This window comes from Scomber scombrus, chromosome 10, assembly GCF_963691925.1.
Source record: "Scomber scombrus chromosome 10, fScoSco1.1, whole genome shotgun sequence".
NCBI classification, from domain to species: Eukaryota; Metazoa; Chordata; class Actinopteri; order Scombriformes; family Scombridae; genus Scomber; species Scomber scombrus.
The window spans coordinates 21,804,758-21,831,251 of record NC_084979.1 but is presented as its reverse complement, the minus strand read 5'-3'; the positions used below and the strand labels follow the sequence as shown (position 1 = coordinate 21,831,251).

Genomic DNA, 26,494 nt, shown 5'->3' with positions numbered 1-26,494 from the left:
ACATAACAAAATCAAAGGAAGGGATTTACAGCATCAAGTTGATGCAAAGTTGTATTTTAGAGTAGAGGAGGTTAGGCGTGCAGACAGGGCCTGAGGCTGTCCGACCCTGGGATCAGGTCGTTAGATCCAAACCAGTCAGAGAAAATGTAACGGAACTAATAATGATGGATCCTACTGACCCCGTGCCCTTAGCCTTGCAAGCGAGAGCAAGAGAGATGACTTAGCCTTGACTCAAATGGTCAGCCGGAGAGAATGTTTGAATATACAGCCAGCCTCCTAATGAGCAGCCTAATGAGGCACTGACAGGATTTTTGTCTCTTACAGTGCTGTTGTTCAGTCAGTGATCAGCTGTGACAGAGGAAGAAGACCCAAGACTCAGGGAGACTTGCCAAAAACTCAGTGATTTATTGAACAAGAAACTTTTCTCTTCTTTATCTTGGCATCGTTAGTCATATTATCAGGTCACACAATGCAAAATGTGACCCCGTCATTGAACATGATATATGTTATAATCGTTCAGACAGGCACATTGTGCTGGTGTCTCATGCAATGCAGGCATTTCCATCCCTGCTGACACTGTTATTGTGCTCTGTTGTTACAGATCTAATTATCTGTTTTCAAAGCCTTTCTCTTTATGATTTTTCTTTCAGCTTATCATTTTTCTGCCCCCCCCCACCCCCCCACCCCCCCCCCCCACCCCCCCACCCCCCACCCCCACCCCTCTCCCTCGCGGTTTCAAGTCTGTACCATTAAGTGTCGTCTTTACCGGTTTAGTCGTAACTAAGCATCTGCCGGGTATCTGAAGCACAGCATGGGCATTCGCAGCCACAAATCACATTCCAGCAGGACTTAAAATAAATGAGGCTCAATCTAACCCATGGAGAACACATTTAATATTTGCAGTGTGTTTGTTTGTTTGTTTATCTGATGTTTAACAGCAGTGATAATTAGTACCAATAGTTGCTTTGATGGTTTCATTTGGTTAGGTTTTCACAGTTCGAATCGCAGCCTAATAACACAACGAAGGTTTCTTCTCTTTATTTTCTCCACAGCAGTCGAGGCCAGCTCACTGGGGTCCACATATTAAAACAGACTGTAAGAATTGTCTCCTAACTCAATACTTCTCATTACATGTTCTTGGAGGGAAACTTTGCCGTAATTGCTCACAGCTTTCCCTAAATGCGGTCTAGATGGAGAGAAGTGGTTGAGGTTTCTGACTGTTGACATTCATGACACAGTGTGAAAGCTCTCTCAGCCTGTTAGCTGTGTTTGCAAAGATCAAATGGCTGAATCAAATGCTTTTCTGTCCTGTCTACAGCAGACGCCTGTAGACTTGAGAAATGCACAGTCAGTACTGTTAGCTTACAACCACATAGCCTCTCTTCCATCACACTGTCCTGCCATCTCCCTCCTCTTTCATGTGCCAGAGAGGGAGCTTTAGGCCAGGGCTGACAAAACGCCGTCATTATCTTAGCGTTAGCGCCTGCCCACGCTTTGCCTCTCATTCATTTCACAGCTAGCCTCCTGGCCCCAGAGGGAGAGATAGATCATGTGGGCGAGAAAGAGAGAGCAATCGGAAGAGAGGTCTCTTCGTCTGTGCTTGTACGCTTTCCCACTTCTTCCCCCTCTCTCTCGCCACTAGTCCTCATCTACTGCTCCTTAGTGGTTTACCAAAATGCATGATGCCATTATTAAGTCTCCCGCTAGCACTGAAAGAGGCAGAGAGAGCAAAAGAAAAGGGGTGTTTCAAGAGAGAAAAAGGAGGTCAAGCTAACCTAGTAGCCAGTACTCAAACTAGAGACTTTTGGAGTGTTTGCAAGTTTTTGAAACTGATATGGTGCTTGCTGTTTATTTTGTTACTACTAGCACTTACAACTTACAACTAGCCATATATGTTGCACAGTCAGTGTAGTCCTGCACTTCACTGCTCAATGTTATTTCCATACATAGTGATGCAAACAAATTGTATGTGTATTCACAAAGGTGGAAACACTTGCCAAATATGACAAACTCAGCAAGTGAGTTTAATGGAGTGATTGTCACTGGAGTGTCGCTGGAGTAAGCGTGGGCAGGGATGAGAAAGGACAGGGCACAGCAGTGGCAGCCCTTTAAATCCAGCTGTGAAGTCTGAACCATTTGCTCTTTAATGGCAATCATAACTCATTGTGCAGTTGTAATGTGTTCCACATTAACAGTGTGGGAGCTGGCTGTGGCTCATCTGTGCCTAATGCGCTATAGCTACAGGCTAAGAGCTCTCATCAAACACTGTTCAACTATCACTTCCTCCTCTTAAAGTCTTTTGTTTACTTTGTGCACTCCTCACGCCCACATCGCAACGAAACTTCGAAAGGCCCTGTATGTCTTGCAGTGTATGGTTTCTGCTCCAGGTCTCTTGAGTCTACAGTTACCTATATTTAGCCATTAGAGGTTATATTTGCTCATTATTTTGTGAGAGCATTGCAGTGAAATCTCACTTGTCAGGGAGCAGAGTATCTTCTGATGCTAATGAGGTGATCTTGTGGCCATGTCTATAGGCCATATCCCAGGAAGATGTCAGTCAGGGTGTAAACATTTGTGCTTTCACGCAACTGGAGGCATCCAAAGCCTAGGAATAGAAGCAGCACAGGTGAGGCTTTGGAACCAGACACAGATGAGAATGAGAGGTGAGAGAGAGATGTTTTTGTCAAAAGAGTGATAGATAATGATGGATATGCCTGGATAGAGATGCTACTGTAGGATGCACAACTATGCTAACACACACGCATACACAGTAAGTGTGCTTTTTGACCGAATACGAGCACACATACAGACACACATTTCAATTCATCCAATAATAAAATACCAACATCCTAAATTATCTCGCATTTAGGTTTAATTTCCACTGGACAATTTCCATACTTTGAATTTAACTTATTTTGGACATGCTTGTGAGGACTATAGGTGACATGCTATGACACACAGACTGCACATACATAAAAACAGACACCTCCAACCCTGACCATGTTGCACCCACACAGGCACCATCACCCAGTTCAGTCCTCCCCCTAGGGTAAAAGAACCACCCCTTCACTCTCTCCATGCGTGTTTGCCCAAAGCGTGCAAGGATTAGCTAAAGCGATTATCACAAGCTTTCGCAGTTTTGTGAAGATGAATCATGGTAATGCTACACAGTGAAGTGCCTCATGCATTTCTAAACCTCTCTACTTGGTTTTCTGATTCTCCAAACTCATCAGGAGCCAGTTGGCTTTGCCTCACTAAGCCAGGTGCAGGTGAGTCAAATCTGGCCAAATTGGCAACCTATCACAAATGCGTGAGTGTGTGCACATACTGTATGCACACATGTTCCATCAAATACACTTCACATAGATACACACCCACATCGATGCATAGATATAGATACATATAGTACACTTACATGCAGTACATAAATCACATTTAAGAACACTACAATAGAACAATATTCAAATTATATTATTTTACTTTGCAGACTTTTAATACAACAGTATAATACAACTTAGTCATAATGTGTTTAACTCTGTTTCACGTTGTCAAATGGAGCTGTTGCACCCCATGGGGACAACCTGCCTTTGGCAATTTATGACTTTGCCACATTGTTGTACATCACTAAAGCATGTTTGCCTAGAGGCTTTCTGAGTTCAAAGCATCATATGTTTTTTTTTTAGGTTTTTTATAGTTTTAGGAGTGCATTGAGTGCAAATATCCATATTAAATACATAATTCTGAATTATTGTTAAGTTTACAACTAGCCATCTATGCAAAACTGTATTCCAGTTCTTCCAGGTCTTCTTTCTCTACAGCATAGTTGTTCTCTCTTTTCCTTTTTCCACTTGTAGTTCCAAATACACATTAGCACCACTTTTGCAGATGGTGTGGTCTAATTGTGCAAGCCTTTTTTTCCTTTCTTTTTTTGCTGTTCTGCAGCCTCCCTCCCTCCATGCTATTTTCCAGGCTGAACAGATGATCACGGCCTTTGGTTTCTCTCCCCAACCCAAAAGGCTCTGGAGGATGTTCTCATTAATAGGACTTGTCAGAGCAACCTGCTAGCACTGCTAATTTATTTCCCCTTTATGCACAAAACATACCATAAGCAGACCACAAACACACACATTCAACTCAAGATGAATCACATGTGCACATTTATGTGTATATCTCTCACATAGATTCCCCCGTTGCACATGTGCCCTGCTCTCATAAAAGCTACACACCACATGGCAGATCCAATAGAGCTCCAGGGCTTTCTCTTGCTAGATTGCACAACAATTAGCTGCAATGAATGTTAGTGCAGCAACCCTGACACTCTGACAAATGATATATGTGCATTTGTTTGCAAAGCATATGTGTTTGTTTGTGTGTAGGAGAGGATTTGTTTTGGGGAGGTAGATAAGACGGTGGGTTGTTTCACTCTCTGTCTGTTTGCACCTCTGGGAGCTCTTCTCTGCCAGCCTCCTTCAGCCCCTAGCTTTTGTGATTCTCTCTTCATGCTGGATGTGTGCATGTGTATCTGTGTGTGTGTGTGTGTTTTTGAGACAGACTTGAAGAAGGGTGTTTGCCAGCGTATGGGTGTTACCTGACAGGCCCGTCATATCAGTGTGCACCTTATCAACAGTTGCAGCAAAGTGTTCCTGTACTTCACACTTTTCACCCACAGGAGATATATTTGTGTGCAATCCACGTGTGCACACAAACACACGCACACTTACTGTATGTGGACACACAAATACACCATTTTCAGCTCAGTCATTCCTTAGGCTGTGCCCTGTGATTGTCTACAAGCCTTAAGACACATTTAGCTGACAGTTTTAAGACCCATCATTCACTTCTCTGTAAAATGCTGCTCATTCAGACCACAGGAAGGCTTAGTGCTGCCACATAATAGAATCACACCATGTACTTCCACACATATAATGACACAGATGCCCTCGGGTAGATGTTAGTAATCATCAGTGACTAATGTTTCTCCTTTAGCTTTCTCTATGACACTATAGCTTAAAGGTTTATACACACACATACACAATCCTGAATGCACTCAAACATGCACCCACATTGGTGACCTCTGTCATTTGTTGAGCCATTATAGCTTACCACAATTACCTATAGAGATGTAAATGTTTGTTATCAGGATCTCAATTTCTACAGTGGTTAGTTCAATCCTGTTGACAAAAATGTCAGTACTGAAATATCCTGCAGATGCAGTATGCTGACATATAGGCAACAAAAACTACTTGCTTGAGGTTAAGCAAAGATTATGGTTACGGTTAGTAAAATTGAATAAAACGCTGAACATTAATTTCAGATATATGATGGGACAGAAACTCTCCTGCATGAAAGTCAGACACACTACACACCTATCCAGCACCTCCACACCTTTGTTTTATACTTCACTAAATAGAGGGCACGCTGCTTATTGTACCAAGACTGAACTATTGGAATTGGACGTAAATTCTCTAATATGAACGTAAATCCTAGGGTTAATAATAATAATAATAATAATAATGACTTCGATTTATATAGCGCCTTTCAAGGTACCCAAGGTCGCTTTACAAGAGTGGGAGTAGGGGGGTAGGGGTTACTAGGGTGGTTTAAGTCAATCTAACAGCCATAGTATTTGCAGCTACATTAGCAATAACAAACAACATTTAATAGCTCATTTCCATGAGTGTATCAGTTCTGTTCATTTTTTTTATTTTTTATTTTTATTTTTATTTTTTTAAAGTTTAAGTGCTTCATACCAACAAGTCCCCATACTGCATTTAATCTATGGGTCCTGATGACAACTGATAATGTCAATTTAAAAGGCTAATAACATCTGAAGTGGGAGGGTTTCACAAAAACAAAAAAAAACAAAAAACAAAAAAAAAACTTTGGTTTAAGAAAAATTATGGTTTGGGTTAAAATTAATACTTTGATAAAGTTAGAGAATCATGTGGTGTGGGTTAAAGCTACTATTTCCTTAAAGTCAGGCAACCTTCATCATCATGGCTACTATAATAACTACAGGGTTAAGGTTGAGTGGCGCCGCCAGATGGCATCTGCCACTCAAACGTAACTATACGTCACTTTTTGGGTGACAGACATTATGATCTATTGTGTTGTTTTTCTTGGGAGGATATTCTTGTTCATACAGGAACAGCCATCTTTTTCAAAAGTAGCGTTTGATCGTGTCACTAATTTGGCCATTTGTTGAACTTTCAGCTCAATTCCTTTCTCAGTGAAACTTCAGAACCACTAATTGCATGGTTCAGCCATCCTAGTCCACCATCAGCCCCCGGATTTCAGGGATCAGAACCCAATGGCTATCTTTCAAGGGAGAAAAGAAGTGCTATAACCTTGTACTGCTGAAAAACCATGTTCCTTATCCTCCAAACAGATTGCGTAATTACATGTATGTTTTTCCATGGTTTAAAGGCTAGAGGGATTTCTCTAGTGTATGCTCTGACCCCTACAATTGGAAAAACAGAACCTTTTCTTAAAGTTTTGATGGAGAGATGTTGATTAGATTTGAGAAATACAGCCTGTATTTCCTCCAGCAGTTGGGGAAAGCAATTTTGTGCTGTTTGCTTCCTTGGGGAAGCTTGAGAAAACAATATGAAAATGATTTCTTTTTCTTTACAACAAGCATATTTGATGCTCGGAGGCAAACACTGAAATAAAAGCAAAGTTGAAGCCTGTATTTTTCATGGCCTTTACTAAGCTACTTTTTTATACTTGTGTATCTGCATTTTTCCTTTTCTTCTCCAGTGTGACATCAGATATACAGAGATGCAGTGGTAAATTTTTCAGGGAAAGGTGATACAGTATATTGGAGAGGCTGGAACTCAAATATGGACTGACCATGGGCATAACCTTGCCTGGACACTTGGGGCTGTAGCCCTGAAGATTTTTTTCTTTAACCCCAGATCATTTTTCACTTTCAGTGGTTTGTGACTAAATAAGATGGCTTGTTGTAATTTTGTATCTTCAGTGAACTGAATGAAGGCAAGACCAATCCGACAGGGTTTAAAAGGAAAATACATGGAAATACATGTGTCTTATTGGCTCACAGGTCTCTGTGGATTCTTCATTGGGGTTACTATCCCAAACAGTAGCTCACACAGTCAGTCAGTCAGTGTGAGGAAAAAATGAATACACAAAGATTTTTACCAGTAAAAGGGGGTGAAGCAGTGGCACAAACATCCTTTAAATTCTGACCGAGGAGAACAAGGTGTGTACATGTCTTTATTAATTCCACGTTACATGAACATGATATGAGCAGACCATAGGTTATATACAGCTAACATACTTTGCAATGCACTGTAGCCAGCTAAACCATTAGTAATTATAACGTAGTTGTGCCTACCCTTGGTTAGTAACACCAAAACAGCCTAGTCTTATGTCTGACAGACTTCAGTCACTGTCTTCATTTTTCCACTGGCAACAATATTTTCTCGTGTTTTACTACCTGTACCATTGAGGGAGGAATTGTGATTCATATCAAGTAGGCCGGTCAGCAATGATTTTGCAACCAAATTAAGACCGTTCAATCAATCACTTTGAGTAGTTACCCATTTTCAACTTCCCATTTGTCCATTGTATTATTAGTTTTGAGGATCCAGCCATCACATAGGCCAAGTAATAATGGTGTAGTTATCTGATATGATGCTCATTTTGGTTTGAGACATTAAATTGGCTGGAATATTCATATGCAGATTACATGGTAAATCAAATCCAAACCTTTCCTTCCCTCTCCAATTTTCACATAGAGTATTTTCACATATTCTATGCATCACATGCTATCAAAAAAATGCATGGAAACAGTCTATTTCTATTACGTTTTTAAAACATTTTTTGATGCAGAAGAATCTGGGCACAGCCCCTGAAGATTTACAGTCCAGCAAGTGCCCCTTGCACTGACCTTGAGATTTATGTCCAAGACAAATGGCACCTGAATCTTGGTGACTCTTGAGGGTAGACTAAATAGACAAATGGGGTGAAAAAAAGATTAACTAAATTAAAATGCATGAGTGCAAACCCAAATCCTGCAGAGCCTGATTTTATGCAAACTGCTGACAGCAGCAGACCCCCTCAGAGTAAACTGTACACTCTCAAAGACAAGATGGCCATCATCCCTCCTCAGCCTTTCTCCAGCCTAGCATAACTATTAACACCACCTCCATCATCAACTCTCATTCTCAAGAGCCATGAACAGTCCTGCAGACGGCAGCCTATGTTACACAAACACGCACACATTCTGACTGAAGTCTACCGCACTCTTCTGTGTTGAGTCCGGTTGGTCGGATTGTATCAGATCTCCTGCTGCAGGGCTTTGGGCATTGCAGTATAACAGTACATACAATAGTGATACAAAATCTGGGCCAAGGCTCCAGGGAACACTAACCTATACTCTACGTATCAAATCCATCATTGAATTTGTAGGCTGGACAGCAACCACCAGAATGTTTTAGACATTACTTTTTTTCCCCCCTATAACCACAGAAAGGTAGAGTAAAAGGCCAAATGACTGCTGTGAGAGAACGAGAGGAGCATAGGGATATAAGCTGTGGCTGGCTGTGTAAATACCTTTTGATTGTGTTAGCTGTGTCTACTACGTCGGTGTGTGTGTGTGTGTGTGTGTGTGTGTGTGTGTGTGTGTGTGTGTGTGTGTGTGTGTGTGTGTGTGTGTGTGTGTGTGTGTGTGTGTGTGTGTGTTAGCTCCATAATAACTTACTGTCCAGCCCTTGAATGTATAAAGAGAACTGGAAACAGCATCAGAGGCGTGGCCCTGAAAGTTGCTCAGTGGTGCATGAAGCCAAAAAGCCACTTCCTGCATGTACATGTATGATTGCATACTGCGAATGCTCAATGGGCCCAGTCCATCCATAAAGAATGCGCACCAGAGACTTAGACTTTGGCTAACTTCCAGTTTAGTCCTGCACTAACTTGAATTGAATATAATAATTCAATCATACAGCTCCTCTAGACTAATGTTATCTGTCCGAATGGATCAAATTCTTATCATGAAACAAGTCATTTCACAGGAGTTGAGACACTCAAAAAATGTATCTACCATTTTACAGCCACTCATTTTCCCATGATTGTGTGTGGGAAAAAAACCTTTTTGGCCCAATGCAGAACCAGAGGTTATAAGTCCATGGTTTGGCTTCTATGTCAAATCAGCTTCAAAGCCTGGCGCACATTCTGGGGGCTTGGTCCAACTACCATTGAAAGTTGGGGAAGTTTGTGCTTACTTTAATTCTGCTGTTATTTCCTTTTCTTTTTCTACAAAGGGGCTTTTCTCTTCCTGGGAGAGGCTTTATTCTGCCTGATCCCTCTCTCTCTTTCACTGCCTTCTCTCCTAATCACCACTAAAGCCAGCCCTAATTGCCAGAAGACTCGATTTTCTCTCTCTGTCTCTCTTTCTCTCACTTGCTGTCCAGCTCTTGCTTCGTCTGTCTTCCATACCTTACCACAAGCACACAATGCAAACTAAAAGAAAAAGAGGGAAATTAATGTTAGAATTAATACAGAGTGAAGCAATTATGAGTTTTGGGTGTCATTTCAGTGACATATGTAGCTATATCTTGATAGCTACGGGAGTATCGAGATGACTATGTTAATGTAAAACATTGGTTGGCAGTTTTTTGTGTGACTGATATTTTGTGTTTGTATGTTTGTTTGATGATTCATTTAGCATTCAAGAGTTAATCCATGCATGGTCACAGGCATCCTTAGGCATAGTGTGTTGATATGTAGGTTTTTTTGTTTTGTTCAGGCAGCAGCACACTGTGATTGTTTAGAGTCCTGACATCAGCTCATGCAGTAGTTCAGTTCCCTTCACTGGGAGAGATGGCTGAGAATTGATGAAGGCCAATCAAGCACTTCTGTGACCATTTCAAAACATGGTCAAATTGCATCTGATTCAACTCTGAACTGACTACTGCTTAGTCACAGAGCAGAGATGTTGGAAAACTGAAACACAAATCTGAATTCAAACTAGGTGTATAAAAAATAATGTTGCTCTCTCAGTCTGTTGTTAGCCAGCAGTGTGCATGCCAAGTCTCCAACAGCTCTGAGATCAACACTAGGGGACCATCCTCCATGACTTACCACCTACAGTTGCAGCAGCAGCCCCATGATTAGTCATCCAACAGTGCTTCAGCTCTGACAAAAGCCAATAAAGGTGCTTAGGTAGGCTAATTAAATCATTTTACATTCTATACTCACTATTTAAGTGGACATTTTGATCAGAATAGTGGTAACATTTTTGCTGGAAGGCTGGCAACTGATAGTCGTAATTTCACACCAATTAAAAACACCCAACACTATTTCAAGTGACATTAAATTTAAAGAAAAAAAAAAACTGTAACAACAATATTTTACTTGATCTACATCAAAAAAGAGCTGGTAAAGCCAAAAATAAGCAGCAACTTTTAATTGGTGTTAATCCATTGCTGACAAAGAGGTTAAAAATAAGGCCAGATGTTGTGAGGAGGTGTATGACCTCCACGCTTGTAAAAGTGCTCCCACATACTCTTAATAGTATCTTTATTAGCCTCAAGTCTGTATTTAAATGCAAGTCTTCCCTCATTCAGTTACATTTAATGTAAAATGACAGTGATAAAAACAGATAGGATTTTCTAGCAAATCAAGAGAGGTGTTGTTGAGAAGTTGCCAAACTCTATCTACAACCTAATATCTCAGGCTGACATTTTGGATTTTAACAGAGAGAAAGCAGAACGGTGAAGTAAAGTGTATCGGTGTTCAACCAAACAAAGCACAGAGTAAAGCTGCTTAATTTTACATACAGTAAGACACCACAGGCCATCCATAACCAGGACACAGAATTTTACATTCACTTTATGGTCCGCTGCAGCAGTACAGTGTTGCTGTATAAGCAAGGCTGGGAAAGTTTAGAGGAACAAAAACTAGGAAACAACAAACTAGTTACATGACCAAAATTCAAAACAAGAAGATAATAAAGTGACCACAATAAAGTGTTTTTCTTTTTTCTTTTCAAAAAGAAAACTAATGAGATAGCACTTTTTTTCATTCCAATTCTATTCTTTCTCAATGAATATTCAGCCTATGCCTGATGGATACACAAACGATTTTTTCTTCACTTACAAGCTCTTTATTTCCTCCCAACCAAACAAAGTCTCTTTCAGTCTCTTTCACCACTGAAGTAGAACAGTGAAACAGCAAACTTTGTGACGCTGTGATTAACATTACACATCACACTTTTTGCCTTTGGTAACTTAAAAGACTTTCAAAATTCTCATTGAAAGTGTTATTTTGAATTTGTTGTGGCATTATAGTTGTCAAACATAACATCAGTTCATTCTTTGAATCTCCTGAAGGCTTATGGACAGAAAAGCAGGTTTGAAAAGCTGTGCTAATGCAACCATTGCTTTGATGCATGTTCGATAGATAAGTAGCTTTCAGTTTTGTTTAATACTTCTAATATTTGTAGTTTGTGCTATATGCACATCTTCTGTTTCAATTCAGAAAAGAATATGTTTGGTGGATTGTGACTGAACTAAATTTCTGAATGGTCATACAAAGTTTGAAACAGATCTGTGTATGTTCCCTTTCAGTTTGTGTCTGTGTGTGCTTGCACACTGTGAGCATGTTTGTAATGGGAGCTGGTTGCTGCCATCGTCCTTTTGTAGGTTTCTGGGAAAGATGGAGGGATGAGTCCATCTCCATGATTGACTTCAATCATCCAGCGTCCCTGATGGGCTTTTAACACTGCTTTAACACCCTTCCATCACAAGTTTATTCTCCTTTCATACTCTATCAGTAGTGGACAGTGGACCTGGCTCTGTTTAGTCAGTCACTGAGGGCCCAGCCTACTGTAGAGTTCCGCTCTACTCTGATTAGACTGCACACTCCCCGTGGTGCCTCTGATCAGCAGCCATACTCGTCTCTCACCATCGATCTCTTCATCCCGCTCTCTGTTTCCATCTCTCTGAGCTCCATCGCTCTCCCTTTGTCGTTCTTTTGCTCTCTCTTTCTCTCCTCACTCATTCTATCCATCTTTCCATCTGTCCCGATCTCTCGGGAGGCCAGCCCAATTAACCTGTTTAAACAGCCATCTGAGCATCCCATCCATTCCAATGTGGCTGTGTGAGAGAGAGCCAGGATCCCAGTGCCAGGCCCCCATCCGCTGCCCTCCCCAGCCTCCACCTGCACCTCCCATTCCTTTTTCCTCCTCATCTTCATCCCCCCCTTTTTTACTTACCCCTCTCTTGTCCTCAATGAGTCTGATTGTAATAGAGATCTGGACAGCTTAGAGTGGTTCTTTCTCTGTTTTGTAGGGCAGGGTGACATATGACGCATTCAATGTACCATACTTTCAACAATTTCAAAGGCAGCTTTAAATTCTGCTGTCTCTGGAGATCCCCACTTTAGCAACTGCAATCTGCCTATGAGCTCTTTCCCGTTTCATTTCTCCTCTTTAATGTTCTTCCATTCTTTCCACTGTCACTCTGATGCCTCCTCTACTCACTCTCCATCCTCTCATCCATTCTGTCTCTCTCTCTCTCTCTCTCTCTCTCTCTCTCTCTCTGCCCTTTCTCTCCCTCTCCTCTCACCTTCTTTCTGTCACTCCTAAGCTCACTCCCTCTCCCCTGACTGTGTCCCTTTCTCACTTCCCTTTCAACACTTGTCACCTACTTCCTGTCAGGCTGTCCAGAGAACACCACAAGAAGGTCACAACTCTTTTCAGCACTCCCTTTTTCCTTGTCCTTGTCTGTTGACGGAGAAGGGAACTTTAATTAGAAAAGTGAAGATGGGTTTGGGGTATGATATACTCCAAGCAACACAAAGCACTATTTCACCACCACTTCCAAGCAACTGTGATAAAAAATAATATAGTAATACAGTATATATATATATATATATATATATATATATCCTGCTGTGGGGGAATGCACATACCACAGTAGTATTTATAACATTTCAAGGGCTGCTCACATTGACTAGACAGTGGAGAAGTACTGGGCTGGCTGCTTGGCACACTGGGGTGTCTTTGTTATTTGCCAGATCAATGCACAACCTGGGCCCATTGCTGTAGACGACGTGTTAATGCGCAGCACTGTGCCGTTGGGCTTCATTGCTCTGTTGTTGGCAGATTTTTATAATCTCTCTTATAGCAGTATCGACCCAAGTGAGTGAAAGAGGAGCTATTGGAGGTTTGTGCGTGAGTGTGTTGATGGAGGGGTAAAATTGGCACTGTCTTTTTCTTTAATTGGTGCAAGAACAAGACCCTCTGGGTACTCTATGCACAGCTTGTCACTATTTGTGTGTGGGTATTGGTGCAGTTAGTTCAGCTTGTCATTGTTGAACATGCCGGCAATCATAGGAAATAAATGCCTACACACAGGGATTGCTTATACACCTACAGTATACTACTAGGATCATTATTGTTGGCTTATCATTTTTACCTTTCTTACCAATTCGCACCGAAAAACAACTGATTGATGTAAACTGATTTAATTCGATTCATGTGCTGCTTTTACTTTTACATATTAAAAGTATGTAAGGGTGTTTGCCCTTACATAGTAAGTCTTTAGTCCTTTGGCGGCTCTATTTCCTTTCATCATTAGTGCGTCTTAGCATTGTAGAATGAAAATCAGAAAAAATAATACGAAAAAAAGAAATAAAATGAAATACAAACTTAATGGTACAGGGATGGAACCCAAGAGTATTTTCAATATTGATTCATCTACCTATTGTTTTCTTCATTGATTGATCGGTCTATGGTCAACAGTATATTTGTATATCAGCAAATTGCAAAAAAATGCTCAGTGCAAGTTCCCAGAGCCCATGGTTACATCTTCAAATTTCTTGTTTGTCCGACCATTTGTTCAGTGGTTGGACAAAAGTCTTCCTTAATTTCCTATCATAGAAGACCAATAAAGCAGAAAATATTTACATTTAAAAAGCATGAACCAGAGAAATGTTGGTTATTAAAATAGTTGCTGATTGATTTTATCATTGACAAACAAGCTTTTGAGACAATAAATGAATATGGAACACTTTATGTTGTAGTTATGATTAAAGATGCCTTTACTTCAGTTTGATGCCTCAGCCTACAGGCCTCTACAGCCATGACCGCAGTACTGCTGCACTGCTGGCTGCGTGCCTAGCTCAGAGAGATATGAGACCATGATTGGAGGACAGTAAGATAAGGGGCAACGGACCACCTGCTGCTTGTTTATTTTATCAGTGTTTGACTGTTTCACAGATACAAACACTTAGAATTACAACAATGCTTGCTTTGAGTTCGACTTCTAACTTTCTCATTGTTAATATAATCAGGCAGCCATCCAAAAATCTATTTGCACAGACACATGTTTGCCAACTGGTGTATTTGTTATTGTCTCCCACCCCACACTTCCAAAGCTAATCTTTAAAAATGAGAAAAAATAATGGTATAAGAAATGAGTTAGCATTAGACAGAAGGGACTAGACAAACAGAAAACAGAAAGCGTGATTTTTAGGGGTTTGTCTTTAGAGATGTTCAGCTACACAAAGAAAGACACAATCTGCTGAACAGCAGAGGCTTTTCTTCCTCTTGGGTTGATGTCATCCATCTCTTATGCCTCATACCCTCCTGTCTAGACCAGGACATTGTGTGCAACACCTGCTTCACAGAGTGGACTAAGTGTTGTTTAAGAGCTGTCCCCTCTGACTGAGCGTCGAGTGGCTGTCTCACTGGCCTTAGATAGAAGGACACTGACATGATCACAGACATATTAAGGGTCGGACAAAACAAAAGGCCGGATTTACTCACATTTATTCTCTGTAATGGAAGCCCTGTTACAGCTGTTATACAGACGTGGGAAGAAAAAAAGTGAAGCAACTGAAGTGAGTTACTGCCTTCAGCTTAGGGTTTCGTACAATATGCTGTCTAGACGTTGTAATCCCAGAGAGAGAAGGCTGCGGGTGCCATGAGGAAGGAAGGAAGGAAGTTAGGATGGGACTCCAATATGGGCTACTTATCTGCGAGTCATCTTCTCATCTTCCCATGAACTGTGTTAGAGTTTCATAATAGATCAAACAGGAGAATGCCCCTGACATCACAGATGTTTCTAAAGTATCTGAACCTCATCATATGTCATCCTATTGTACGTAATGTTCCATTTAAAAGAAAGTGGACAAGGACATGTTTTATATTTCAAGCTAATTTATTGCATATTAGCTACTGTTGCAAATCAATAGTTTGAGTGTAGTGTAAGGATTCTTAGAGTCTTGCTCATTCAGTCCCTGCATGCATCCCAAAATATCTCTGTTTAATGTTTCTGCCTAATTGCTGAAACTTGATATAGACATACTGTAGGTCTTTTCTCTCAAGAGTTCTAGCTGGACAGTGATTAACATGATTGTTAATATTCATCTTGTACAAATAGTCATTATGGGTCGATTCATGTTTATTTTTCTTACTACAAACTTATATTTGTCTCAATGTAGTCATAGCTCTTTGTACTATGTGACGTGTGAGTGTGTCTTTGTTGTTGTCCACAGATGACCATTTGAAACGATCATGTGACATAAAAACAGTAACATGCATTTTTGTTATGCCTCTGTGCCGGTGACAACCGTGGCTAGATGCATTATTTTTTCGGGTTGTCTATCTGTCCGTCCCATTCTTGTTATATCTCGCAATATCTCAGGAATGCCTTGAGGCAATTTCTTCAAATTTGGCAAAAACATCCATTTGGACTCGAAGATGAACTGATTAGATATTTGTGGTTAAAAGTCAAGATCATTGTGACCTCAGGTCTGTCCCATTCTTGTGAGCACAATATCTCAGTAATACCTGGAGGGATTTTCATTACATGTGGTACAAACATCCACTTGGACTTAAGGATGAACTCATTAGAATTTGTTGGTCATAGGTAAAAGGTCAACGTCTCTGCTACCTCATAAAAAAATGTTTGGCCATACCTCAAGAATTCATTCGCAAATTATGTTTTAAGTTTTGCGCAATTTATTTTGGTGGTCAAAGGTCAAGGGCACTGTGGCCTAACTTCTGTCCCATTCTCACATGATATTACGCAATATTTCAAGAATGCTTGTAGCGAATTTCATTACATCTGGCAAAAATGTCCACTTGGTCTCAAGGATGAACTGATTAGAATGTGGTGGTCAGAGGTCATAGGACAAACTTTTAATATGTTTTATTACATTCCCTCAAAGTCTTCACTACAAATATTATATGAGTCTGGAAAGACATGAACTGCAACTTGACTGGTTGGTGGAGGCATACAACCACAAAGCAGTATTTTTAGTTTACATTAAATAATGTAGCATACTGTTACAGACAGTACATAAATAGGCCACCTGGTAAGCAATCCCCTGCAGAGTTATTATTATCTGTGACTGGATTAGTACGATTGTATTAATGCCAGAAAGTTGTTGTGTAGTGGGTTGAACTAATAACAAAGATAAAAGGTTTTATATCCTCTCATAAAAAAGACTGAGCCAATGAGGAGGAAAAAAGTAGATTTGGGCCATCAGGTATGAGAGCAAAGGAGGAAAACTGTGGAATCCTGAATAAAGATGAACAGGCTGTCATTCAACAACAACAGGCCTTTTACAGTAGATAAATGTAGGTGCACTTGACATCTATCTCAAGCAGGTTTTACGTTTCCTCAAGCACCTTTACACTGGGGGGGGGGGGGGGGGGGGGGGGTGTAGTACCATTAAAGACAAATACAATCAGTATGTCCTCCTCAATTTCACTCTGGTATTTTGTTGTTTTTCAAAGTTGTGGTTATGTTTGCTAATAAGGGTTTTATTTGTAGTTTAGATCTTCTTCTCTCTAATTAGCAGTTAATTACTATACATCCTGCTTGGTCCACCTACAAATAAATTGTCATGCAAGCTGTGTTAACACCAGTGTCCCACCCCCTCCACAAATAACAGCACCCCACACTATCAGTTGACTATTTTTTCACATGCAGCTGTAGAGAAGAATCCTCAGAGTCTTGTCCTTGTGATGTTTTGACCTACAACTAATGGTGAGACTAATGGAGAGATGCACCAGTGTCAAACCAGGCACAATAGCCTCTGTAGGTCTGCTATCTATCTCTAATACTGAGTTGCACTGTAGGTGTATTGTGTGTCTGTGTTTGCATGCCTCTCTGTGTGTGTGTGTGTGTGTGTGTGTGTGTGTGTGTGTGTGTGTGTGTGTGTGTGTGTGTGTGTGTGTGTGTGTGTGTCTGTGTGTTTGCGTGTCTGTGTGTGTAATCCACACTTTGCCATTACATACGTTGTGTCTATTTCTTTGCTTAGTTATCACTGAAATCATGTAAATCTTCTCAATTCTTTTGTCTACAGTGAAGTTTGACGACTGCATGGGGAATGAGGCGGTGGCTTTCCAGAGCAGTGACCCCAGCTTCAGTGTGCGGGCAGATGGGTCCATCTTTGCTCAGCGAGAGGGAGCCAGCCTGGATGAACCAGTCCAGTTTAAACTGACAGCAAGTGGTCCACACACACATGTATTTGAGACTGTGGTCCAACTGGCACTGATTGACCCTCCTTCCCCCCAACAAAATGAAAATGAGGTGAGTTATGCACTTCCTGAGTATGAGCACAGACACTCAAATAACATGCTTCAAGTTTCAATTATCATCCCAGAGTTTCTTCTTCCTATCACATTTTCTCCAGTGGTCTGGTGATAGTAACAGCCAAGAATCAGGTCAAAACTCCTTGGGGTTTTAGAGAGAGCGAGTGAGCGAGAGATTGGGTATAAAGAAGTAGCAGTAGCACATGGTTAAAAGTGATAGAATCACACTGCCACAGGGGGAGAGTATGATTCCCTTCAGCCATAAGCTGTTATTGGAAAACATCCTGTGCCTTGGATACCCCAGGGGTCTTCGACTCTTCCTCCTCTATTTAAAAGCCGTCAGAGGTCATGGAAGGACTGCAGCCTGACCCTAACTGTTTCCATGACTACATAATCACCATCTGTGATCGATATCAGCATATCAATGTTAATTAATTAGGTAACAACAACACACGTGATTAAGGACCCTTGTTCACACAGTGAAATTTTCAACATCTCATAGAGGAGATGGACCAGGAAGTTCCTGACAAGATCAAAACTAGCTGAGTCAGATGTGTCACCCACCTCTTAATCTTGATAAGCAAACTTGATTTTTAGTAGGAATCAGCTGACCATAGAAACCTGCTGAAACATGTAGCAGTTTAAGATTGTGCTTGAAATAAAATGAGAACACTGTTAAACAATAACAACTAAAGTGTCTCTTCAGCTCGTAGTTTTGATTTTTTGGCCCACAACTTAACTGTCTGGATTCAAAATCATGGCTCTCGTCTTTTTGGGTCATTGCAGGTAGCTTATTTCAGCAAAAAAAGAAAAACACTGTATGATACCTGCCCAACACCAAAGGGCAAACATACAAAGCTAACCAGCAATTTCCCTGAGGTGAAGACCAAACTAGAGCTAAAAGGAGAGTCAGTATTAGACTCACATTCATCACGTAGACAAAAACACAACTTATAAGGAGAGCAGTGTTGTGTTTTATGGCCAAAAATCTGTTGCTGTTACTGCAGAAAAACATCACGTTGTCCAGTGTTAGGGTATTATTAAATGAAACATGGTTTTAAGTGGCCACTTAATTGTAATACAAAGCATATGTACAGATAGATAAACAGACGAACGCACCCACACATGCAAGTCACTGTTGCAGAAAGATCTTGACATCATTTTACAAAGACTTCAAAACTTCTCTGGTGTTTAGTTTGAATGACTGGAAATATATGACTTCTCTAATTAGATTAACTTCTTTTAGAATTTTGGATTTTTAGAGCCCACACTTGAAACTATTTAAAACCAGAAAATAAATAGTTTCAGCTGGATTTTCATTGGAATCTGCATGCCCAGAAAACAGAAGAGATGGCACAAAGTCAGTCCTAGACTCATAGAGACAAATAGGGAGGCGGAGTGGGACATCAGCCAACAAAGGATCTATTAGTGGGAGTGGGTGTAGGGATGAGTATGTTGTTCTGGCTCTGAATAGTTTGGCCTCACACTTCCGTAGCTCACACTGCTTCAAATGATTCACTGGTTAGCATGGTGTGAGCTTCATTATTAAACTACAAAGTGTTAAAGGTCAAATGACTGGCTATTCTACCTCAGTTTCCAGTGAGTCAACCAATTTGACAAGCTTAAGGTGCCATGAACAGACAAATGATGAGAGAGCAGGGTCAGAGTCAGAAGTCAGAAATACGCTACACATTGGAACAAACATGTATGAAAGAGCAGGAGCAGAAAGCAGGGCACTGAAACAAAATGTGATGTTTCATTATGGAAATGGCGCTTTGTGGCGTGCTCTGTTGAATAATAACTTCCAGATGTCTGGGTAGCCAGGGGCTGGCTGATATCAAAGCGTGCAGGGTTTTGGGGTGGCGCTGGCATGGAGGGGAAGAGCTGGGACCACCGCCAGCTGGCTAAGGCTGAAGGCACCAGGGCTGGGGGGCCGCATCCATTTCACACTCAGTGACTCCTGTTCACATAGCATTAGGGTGTGTAAGCATGTGAATCTGGTATGTGTGCGAGGATGTTACTTGTTTGTATTTTTTTTCGGTGGAAAGATTATTTTGGATCAAGTGTGAATTATGCTAATTTTGCAATACATTTGCATTGCTGTGTTTGGTCTATGAGTGGTTGTGCCTTTGATTAGGGAATATATTATCTTAGGTTTGAAACCTATAGGTTGACTATAGACATGCTCTGCTTGTCAGAAAGTGTGTCCCCCCTCAATATGATTGAGGGAAATAACTCAACCTTTAAATCTTTAAAAATTCTGATATCTGACTCCAGTTTGCCTCTGCTCTTCCTCGATCTTTCATGATAGTGTGAGTAAGTGCACAGACATCTCCGCTTAACCTTTTTTTATGATCAATTTCATCACCTGTTCCTTCTCTGTTTCTGTGTGAGTATGAATAAGAAAGTGCATGGTTTTATTATAATTACAGCATGGCCAGAGAAAAGCCCATGTAAGCCTCTTGCAGCAGTGATGGGTACCACTCTTTCTCTATCTCTCTGCATTTCTTTCTCTGTGTGTTTTTTTCCTTTACATCTTTTTTTCTCTACATCTCTCCTCAGGGAACTCACTAGTACCTGTTAGCATGTGTAGATAAAAGGATCTGGAGCATGACTTATTTAGGCAAGGGAGGGTTGGGGGGCTGGGGGGTCACATCTGCTTCTGACAACCCTTCTCGTCATCCCTCTCATTCCATCCCAAACATGTCTCGCACCACCTCTTCCTCCCCTCATCGCACTGGTGGGATGTGGGGCAACCATACCCTGCAGTCAACCCGACTAAGCCTTCCTCTCTCTGAAGAAAAAGAATGCATTTGTCCAGACCCAGCTCACATCTGTCTCATCCCACTCTGCTGACAAACCCTGTTTGTGCACACAGGAATGTTGCGCTTGGCAGAGGTTGGTCTCCTGAATATGGACTGAATGCAAAGGATCATGTTTCAGTGAACTTGTCACACAGTAGACCGAACATGGAATATGGCAACATGTGTATTTGAATGGCTAGTCTGTCTTCTGTGCAGACTGGTAACATAATAAGTGGAGGATAGGGTGAGAGCTGGTGCTTTTTGGACTGTGAGTATGAGAACAAGCTGCTCAGGCTCACAATCCAAAAAGAGCATGATCTTTTTTTTTATAGTTATTGCTCCCCTAGTGGCCAAATGCAGATTAGAATATGCTGCTTTCCCTCAACCGGCAACTGGAAACAGAGCGAAATTAAACATGCTGCATTTTACTGCTATTTCCACACACTTGGCATATGTCCATACTTTAAAGATAGGTTCACAGTTATTCAAGTCTGTCTTAAAACAACAGCGTGGTGCCTGTGTAAACACTGAAAGAGGTTCACCTCACTGTAATCATTCTTCCTATTTATACTAACGCCAAATGTGCATTCAATGTAAGTGATGCGGGGCCAAAATCCAGAGTAATTTTGTGCAAAAATGCATTTAAAAGTGTATCTTATATATATTGTTTGTTTGTTTTTGTTTGTTTGTTTTGTTTTTTTGTTTTCCTTATTTTGTTTTGCTTTATGCGTGATGTCTGTGATTTGCAAAATAGAAAAAAATGGAAGTACTAGATGTTAAACTCTGTATGCCATATTATACACTTCCTAGAATAAAGCATATATTTAAAAAAGAAAATAAGAAAAAAAAAAAGTTTATCTGAATCATATATTGTAACAATGAAAATATCTTCTTGATTTGAGGAATTTGAACATTTGAAGCTTCGTATTGGCATCAGATAAACTTTAAATATATTCTTGCACAGAAGGAGGCTTGTGGATTTTGGCCCCCATCACTTGCATTGTAAGTGCATTATGTAAACCCATCCTTTAACCAGAGCCAATATTTCGCTGCATTATGAAAGCATCTTTATTTGATTCAATGTTATATAAAGCATTTTCAGCTGCAAATGGTCTATACAAATAACATTTATTACTAAATGTATTATGAACCTGATCTTCACAGTCTAGGCTTAGGGTTCTACCCATTTCATATAGTTAAGACTGAAAGTTCATTCTTGGCCTTAGAAGTAGCAGTAAGGAAAAGAATCTCACCCCCAGGGTGTATTAGCACTTGTATAAGCACTTAACCCTGACATACTGTTTTGGTCATATTTGGACCATTTTGACATTTTAAAGCAATTATGACACCCGTAAATGTATTTTTAAATGCATACCTTTGAGGTGCTATGGGGGAGTCTTGAAATATCAATCCTGTTCCTGAAATCCTGAAAGATTAAAACTGTGCATAGACATCATTATATAACATGCACATACAGTAGGGGCATAGGTTCATGAGTTGCCTTGAAACTGTCACAGCAAAGAAGACTAGAAAAAGAAATGCGTGTGGTTTGCAGGCTGTGTTGATTGATAGTTTTAATGGTTTTAAGAATGTTGTTGCATCCTCCACTTTTAATATAATTAGTTGAAATAAAAATGGCTGTTATGTTGTACTGTTTTATATAACCTGACACACACCTCATCCCTGGCTAAACAAAGACCTCAGATCTGTAAAGAAGTTTTGTCATAGGACTAAACAAAAATGGAGAGGTTCTAGACAGCCTGTAGACTTGCAGAGTTTGAGGGATCTGATGAAGACCTTTAATCAAGCAGTGAAAACAGCTGCAGAAAACATATTATAATGACCTCATTATTAAAAAACATGGATCTAACTCCAGACTCCTCTTCAACGTTGTAAGTCGCACATTAAGTCCACCCCCTGCTGTCATTGAATCATTAACGGACAAATATGAACAATTTATTTTTTGTCTTACAAAATCAAAAAATCAAAAACAACATTTTATTTGTTGCCCAAGCTGTCACTGAACCCTCTCCTCCTAGCACCAACTGTGCTTTCACTTCCTTTGATAAACTAACAATTGAAAATGTAACTTAGACCATTGCCAAAATGAAGAATTACACCTGTTCTTTTCATATCATTCCAATCCTACCCTATCTGTCAATTCCTTTTAAATGTATTCAACTCCTTACGCTCATCTGGCCTTGTTCCTGATTGTTTTAAAACAGCAGTAGTACAAGCTCTTCTTAAAAAACCCACACTAGACCCAGGTACTCTTAATCATTTCAGACCAATCTCAAAACTGACATTCCTTGCAAAGATCTCTGAAAAAATTGTAGCAGAGCAGATCATTTCTTTCATGAAGAGTAATGGTCTCTTAGAGAAATTTCGGTCAGGTAAAATAGCTGGTTTTAAATTATCTTTTAGCAGTTCACTGTGCTCAATACACTTTATTACTTCTGTTGGAACTGTCTACGGCACTGTTGATCATAGTATTTTAACTGAATGTTTTAAAATTTGGGTGAACATTTCAGGTTTGGTTTTACAACTTCCACAGGTGCATTGCAGATATCAGTAACTGGATGGCACCAAATTTCCTACAGTTAAACTCGGAAAAGTCCAGACTCATCACAGAATTACATTTCTTCCCATCATGGTCCCCTCTCATCTAACATACTAATTCTTGCAGAAACCTTTGTAATATCGTTGATGACCATCTCCACTCAAACTTGCATATTAATGCTGTTGTCCATTCATGTTTTTTTCCAACTAAGAACAGTTTTAAAAATCAGATCTGCCAAGAAGTAACAACAGTGTTTTATCCCTTCATTTCGTCCTGGTTATATTACCACAATGCACTCTTCTCATGCCTCACACATCAAAACCTTATTAAACTTCAGCTGATTCAAAATGTTGTAGCCAGACTCATAATCAGGTCCAACAGCCAACAGGAGGGTACACATCATACAGGTTTTAAATTGGCTCCTAGTCTTAGAGTAGATTTTAAAAATGTTAATGACCAAACCAGAGCTAAAGGAGGTTAAGCATAGGCACACTTTCATCATATTAATTTTCCATGCGTCCACTTTATGTGTCAATAACCAACTGTATACTAACAAGTAACAAGTGTACCATATCTGGCAAATGCTTAACTTATAATGTGCTAATATGTCATTGTTGTGTTAACAGCTCAAAAACACAGTTTGGTTAACATTTAATATTGCAGCCGTTTGAGACTACACATTTTAAAGGCTTTAGAATCAAGATTGTTCCGCCCCCTCATGCCTAGATGGAGCATTAAATCCTGTCTTTCTTTCAGCTTAATGCCAACATTTGATCTCCTCTACTACCGCATTCCTTTAGCCTACCTCTTCTTCCCTGTTAAGGGCCCTGGATTGTACATGATGTCTCAAATATACCACTTGGTTGATGAAACTGAACATGACACCTTCGCCCATGCTCCATCATACCCCACAGCCCTACCCACCCACACATACACATACACACTAAATGCCAGGTTGCTTGACACGTTTCCTTTAAAGCAGCCTTAAAAGCTTTTTCTCCTGGGCGTCCATCTAATGAAGTCAGCTTTGAAAGCATTGTTTCTGCTGGCAGATACAAGCCAACCCTCTGAGGGGCCTTGACCAGGCAAGAACAAACGAAGAGAGAGACAAAGAGAACTTTTTATAGACTACATTGTGCAGGACCCTTAACTTTCAATATGTGCCAGAAGCCATTGCCATATTCCAACACTGTAGCCTGCTCCTGTGTTGTGTTTTATTTTTATTCTCAAATGTCAACTGCTGGGGAGGGACTGAAATGCAACATATTGCACAGAAGTAATATAAAATGAAAAACTGGAAGAGGTATTAAAAACTCTAGCCTCTTTATATGTAAATGTATGGTGATTGAACCTCTTTCTCTTATTCTCCTGAATTCACAAGCCTAGATTTTTCTTGTACTCTGACATGAACACTAACGTGCACGCACGCACACACACACACACACACACACACACACACACACACACACACACACACACACACACACACACACACACACACACACACACACACACACACACACACACACAGATTCAGAAATGGATCATCCACATATTCTCCACTCTCTGCCTGCACTGTTGTCTTTTCTGTAATGGAACTGAACAGTATTATGACCTCTGGTGAATGGTTTTAAATTGTTTAGTTTTTTCCCATATCCAGTCTCACATTGTCACCTATTTTCTTTCCATACAACATTACTGTGAAGGTGTACAGTTATACCACTACCATAATCCTCAGTTTAAGCACTGCCTTTATTTACTGCAGGCATTTAATAAAACACTTTAGTTTTAAGTTATTTGTTGCTTGATCTCAGCCAGCAAACAAAGAAAGCTTAAGGGGGAACTCCATCAGTTTTACACATGAAGTCTACAAGTTTAAAATTTAAAAAATAAAATAAATAAAAAGAGTTAGGCGTTAAAATAAGTGAGGTTAGAAGTTGCCATCTGTACTGTACTTGCTTCTCATCTTTGTTACATTAGCAACCACTCACATAAACTGAGTTTACGACCAAACTGTTGGTGGTAGAATTGCACGTTGTCTAGTGTAGGCGTCAGGTTTTCATAAAGAAGAAGAATACAAAGAATAAAAATGACTATATTGCTGGTTCTGGTGCACTGATTTTGATATTTTAAAAAGCACACTTTTAAAGCAAATTCAAATTGTGACCCTGTGAGGATCTTCCCAGAACACCATCAAGATAGCTTCACACCCAATATTATTCTTTGGGAATAATCATGCTCTGGGTTACAGATTTTACTGAGTTATGCCTCCAAGGAGTGTGATTTTTGACATACAGTACTGTATACAATCAGGTAAAAGTAGCTCAAATGCATGTTGCTGTCTCACAAATGCTGCTGCTACCACAACTGCTGACTATGTCAGTGAGTCAAATCACTGGGCCAAATACAACAAGTAACTTCCTGTTGTTTGTAGAACATCAACATGCGCTTGTTCCTTTCACCTCATGTAGAATATTTTCCAAATCTTCTCCCTTAAAGGAATGACTTGACATTTTGGGAAATATGCTTATTTTTTTCCTTGCAGAGAGTTGGATTAGAGGATTGATCCCATTCGTATATCTATTAAATTTGAGGCTGGATCCAGGAAACATTTTAACAGTTTGTTTTTTGTCCAAAGGTAAAAAAATGTTTTCACTGACTAACATGTTTTGTGTTTGTTGTAATCCATACAAAAACTGAAGTGTTAAAATGACAGGTTTTGGTTTTACAGGGGTTTATGTGCCAGACTATTTTTTGGCTGGGAGCAATGACTTCCTAGAGTCTCCTCTGGTTGCTTGCCAACCTCACAGTGATGACAAGACTGCAGGAACAGACAGACATGAGAGTGGTATCGATCTTGTCATCTAACTCTCGGCAAAAGATTGAATAAGCCTCTTTCCCAAAATGTCAAACAGTTCCTGTAACTAGGGTAGCACAGGACTGAAATTAAACAAACACACAGTAATCATAGTTAAAAAATGATGGGCATAATTAACTAACTTTTAGGATTGATAACATTATTTGGGGAAAGATATGTCATCTATTGCCCACTTCTACATACATGTACTCTCTACTCTATATACATGTTTTCTTTTATTTATTTATTTTCATTTTTTCTTAGCAATCACACATGTTAATACAATATGCTGTTTAACTGCTGTTGCACCAGCAGCCACAATACAACACAGTGCTTGAGGATTCAATGTTATTGAGACAAGCTATCAGGACCCACTGACTGGGAGAAAAACAATAACATTGCAGGAGAAGGGCAAGGAGGGGAGCACGGGAGCGAGGGATAGCTCAGGGGAATGTGATTGAGACAGAGAGTGCAGCTCTGTCTCAGCAATGATGGTCGTGACTGAATTTTTGACATGTTTTTCCTGCTTGTAACCCTGAGATATGTTGGTAAACTTGCTGTAGAACAACTCTCCAGATTGTCAATTTAATATAACCTTTAGATCGCTTATATACAACACATCTAATTTAGCCCCTGGGACGCTAAGCATGTGGTGTAGTTGTTCAAAAGTAAGCCCTGAGATGATGGACCCTATATGACCT

The 26,494-nt window shown here is 40.2% G+C and overlaps 1 protein-coding gene across 1 annotated transcript in view; it reads left to right on the top strand.

The window, feature by feature from the left end:
* Positions 1–26,494, top strand: part of LOC133987214 (cadherin-4-like) — a 235,213-nt gene that overhangs the window by 141,604 nt on the left and 67,115 nt on the right. The window contains exon 4 of the mRNA XM_062426509.1: positions 17,344–17,570. Within this exon, the coding sequence (XP_062282493.1) occupies positions 17,344–17,570 (227 nt within the window). The remainder of the gene's footprint in view (positions 1–17,343; positions 17,571–26,494) is intronic.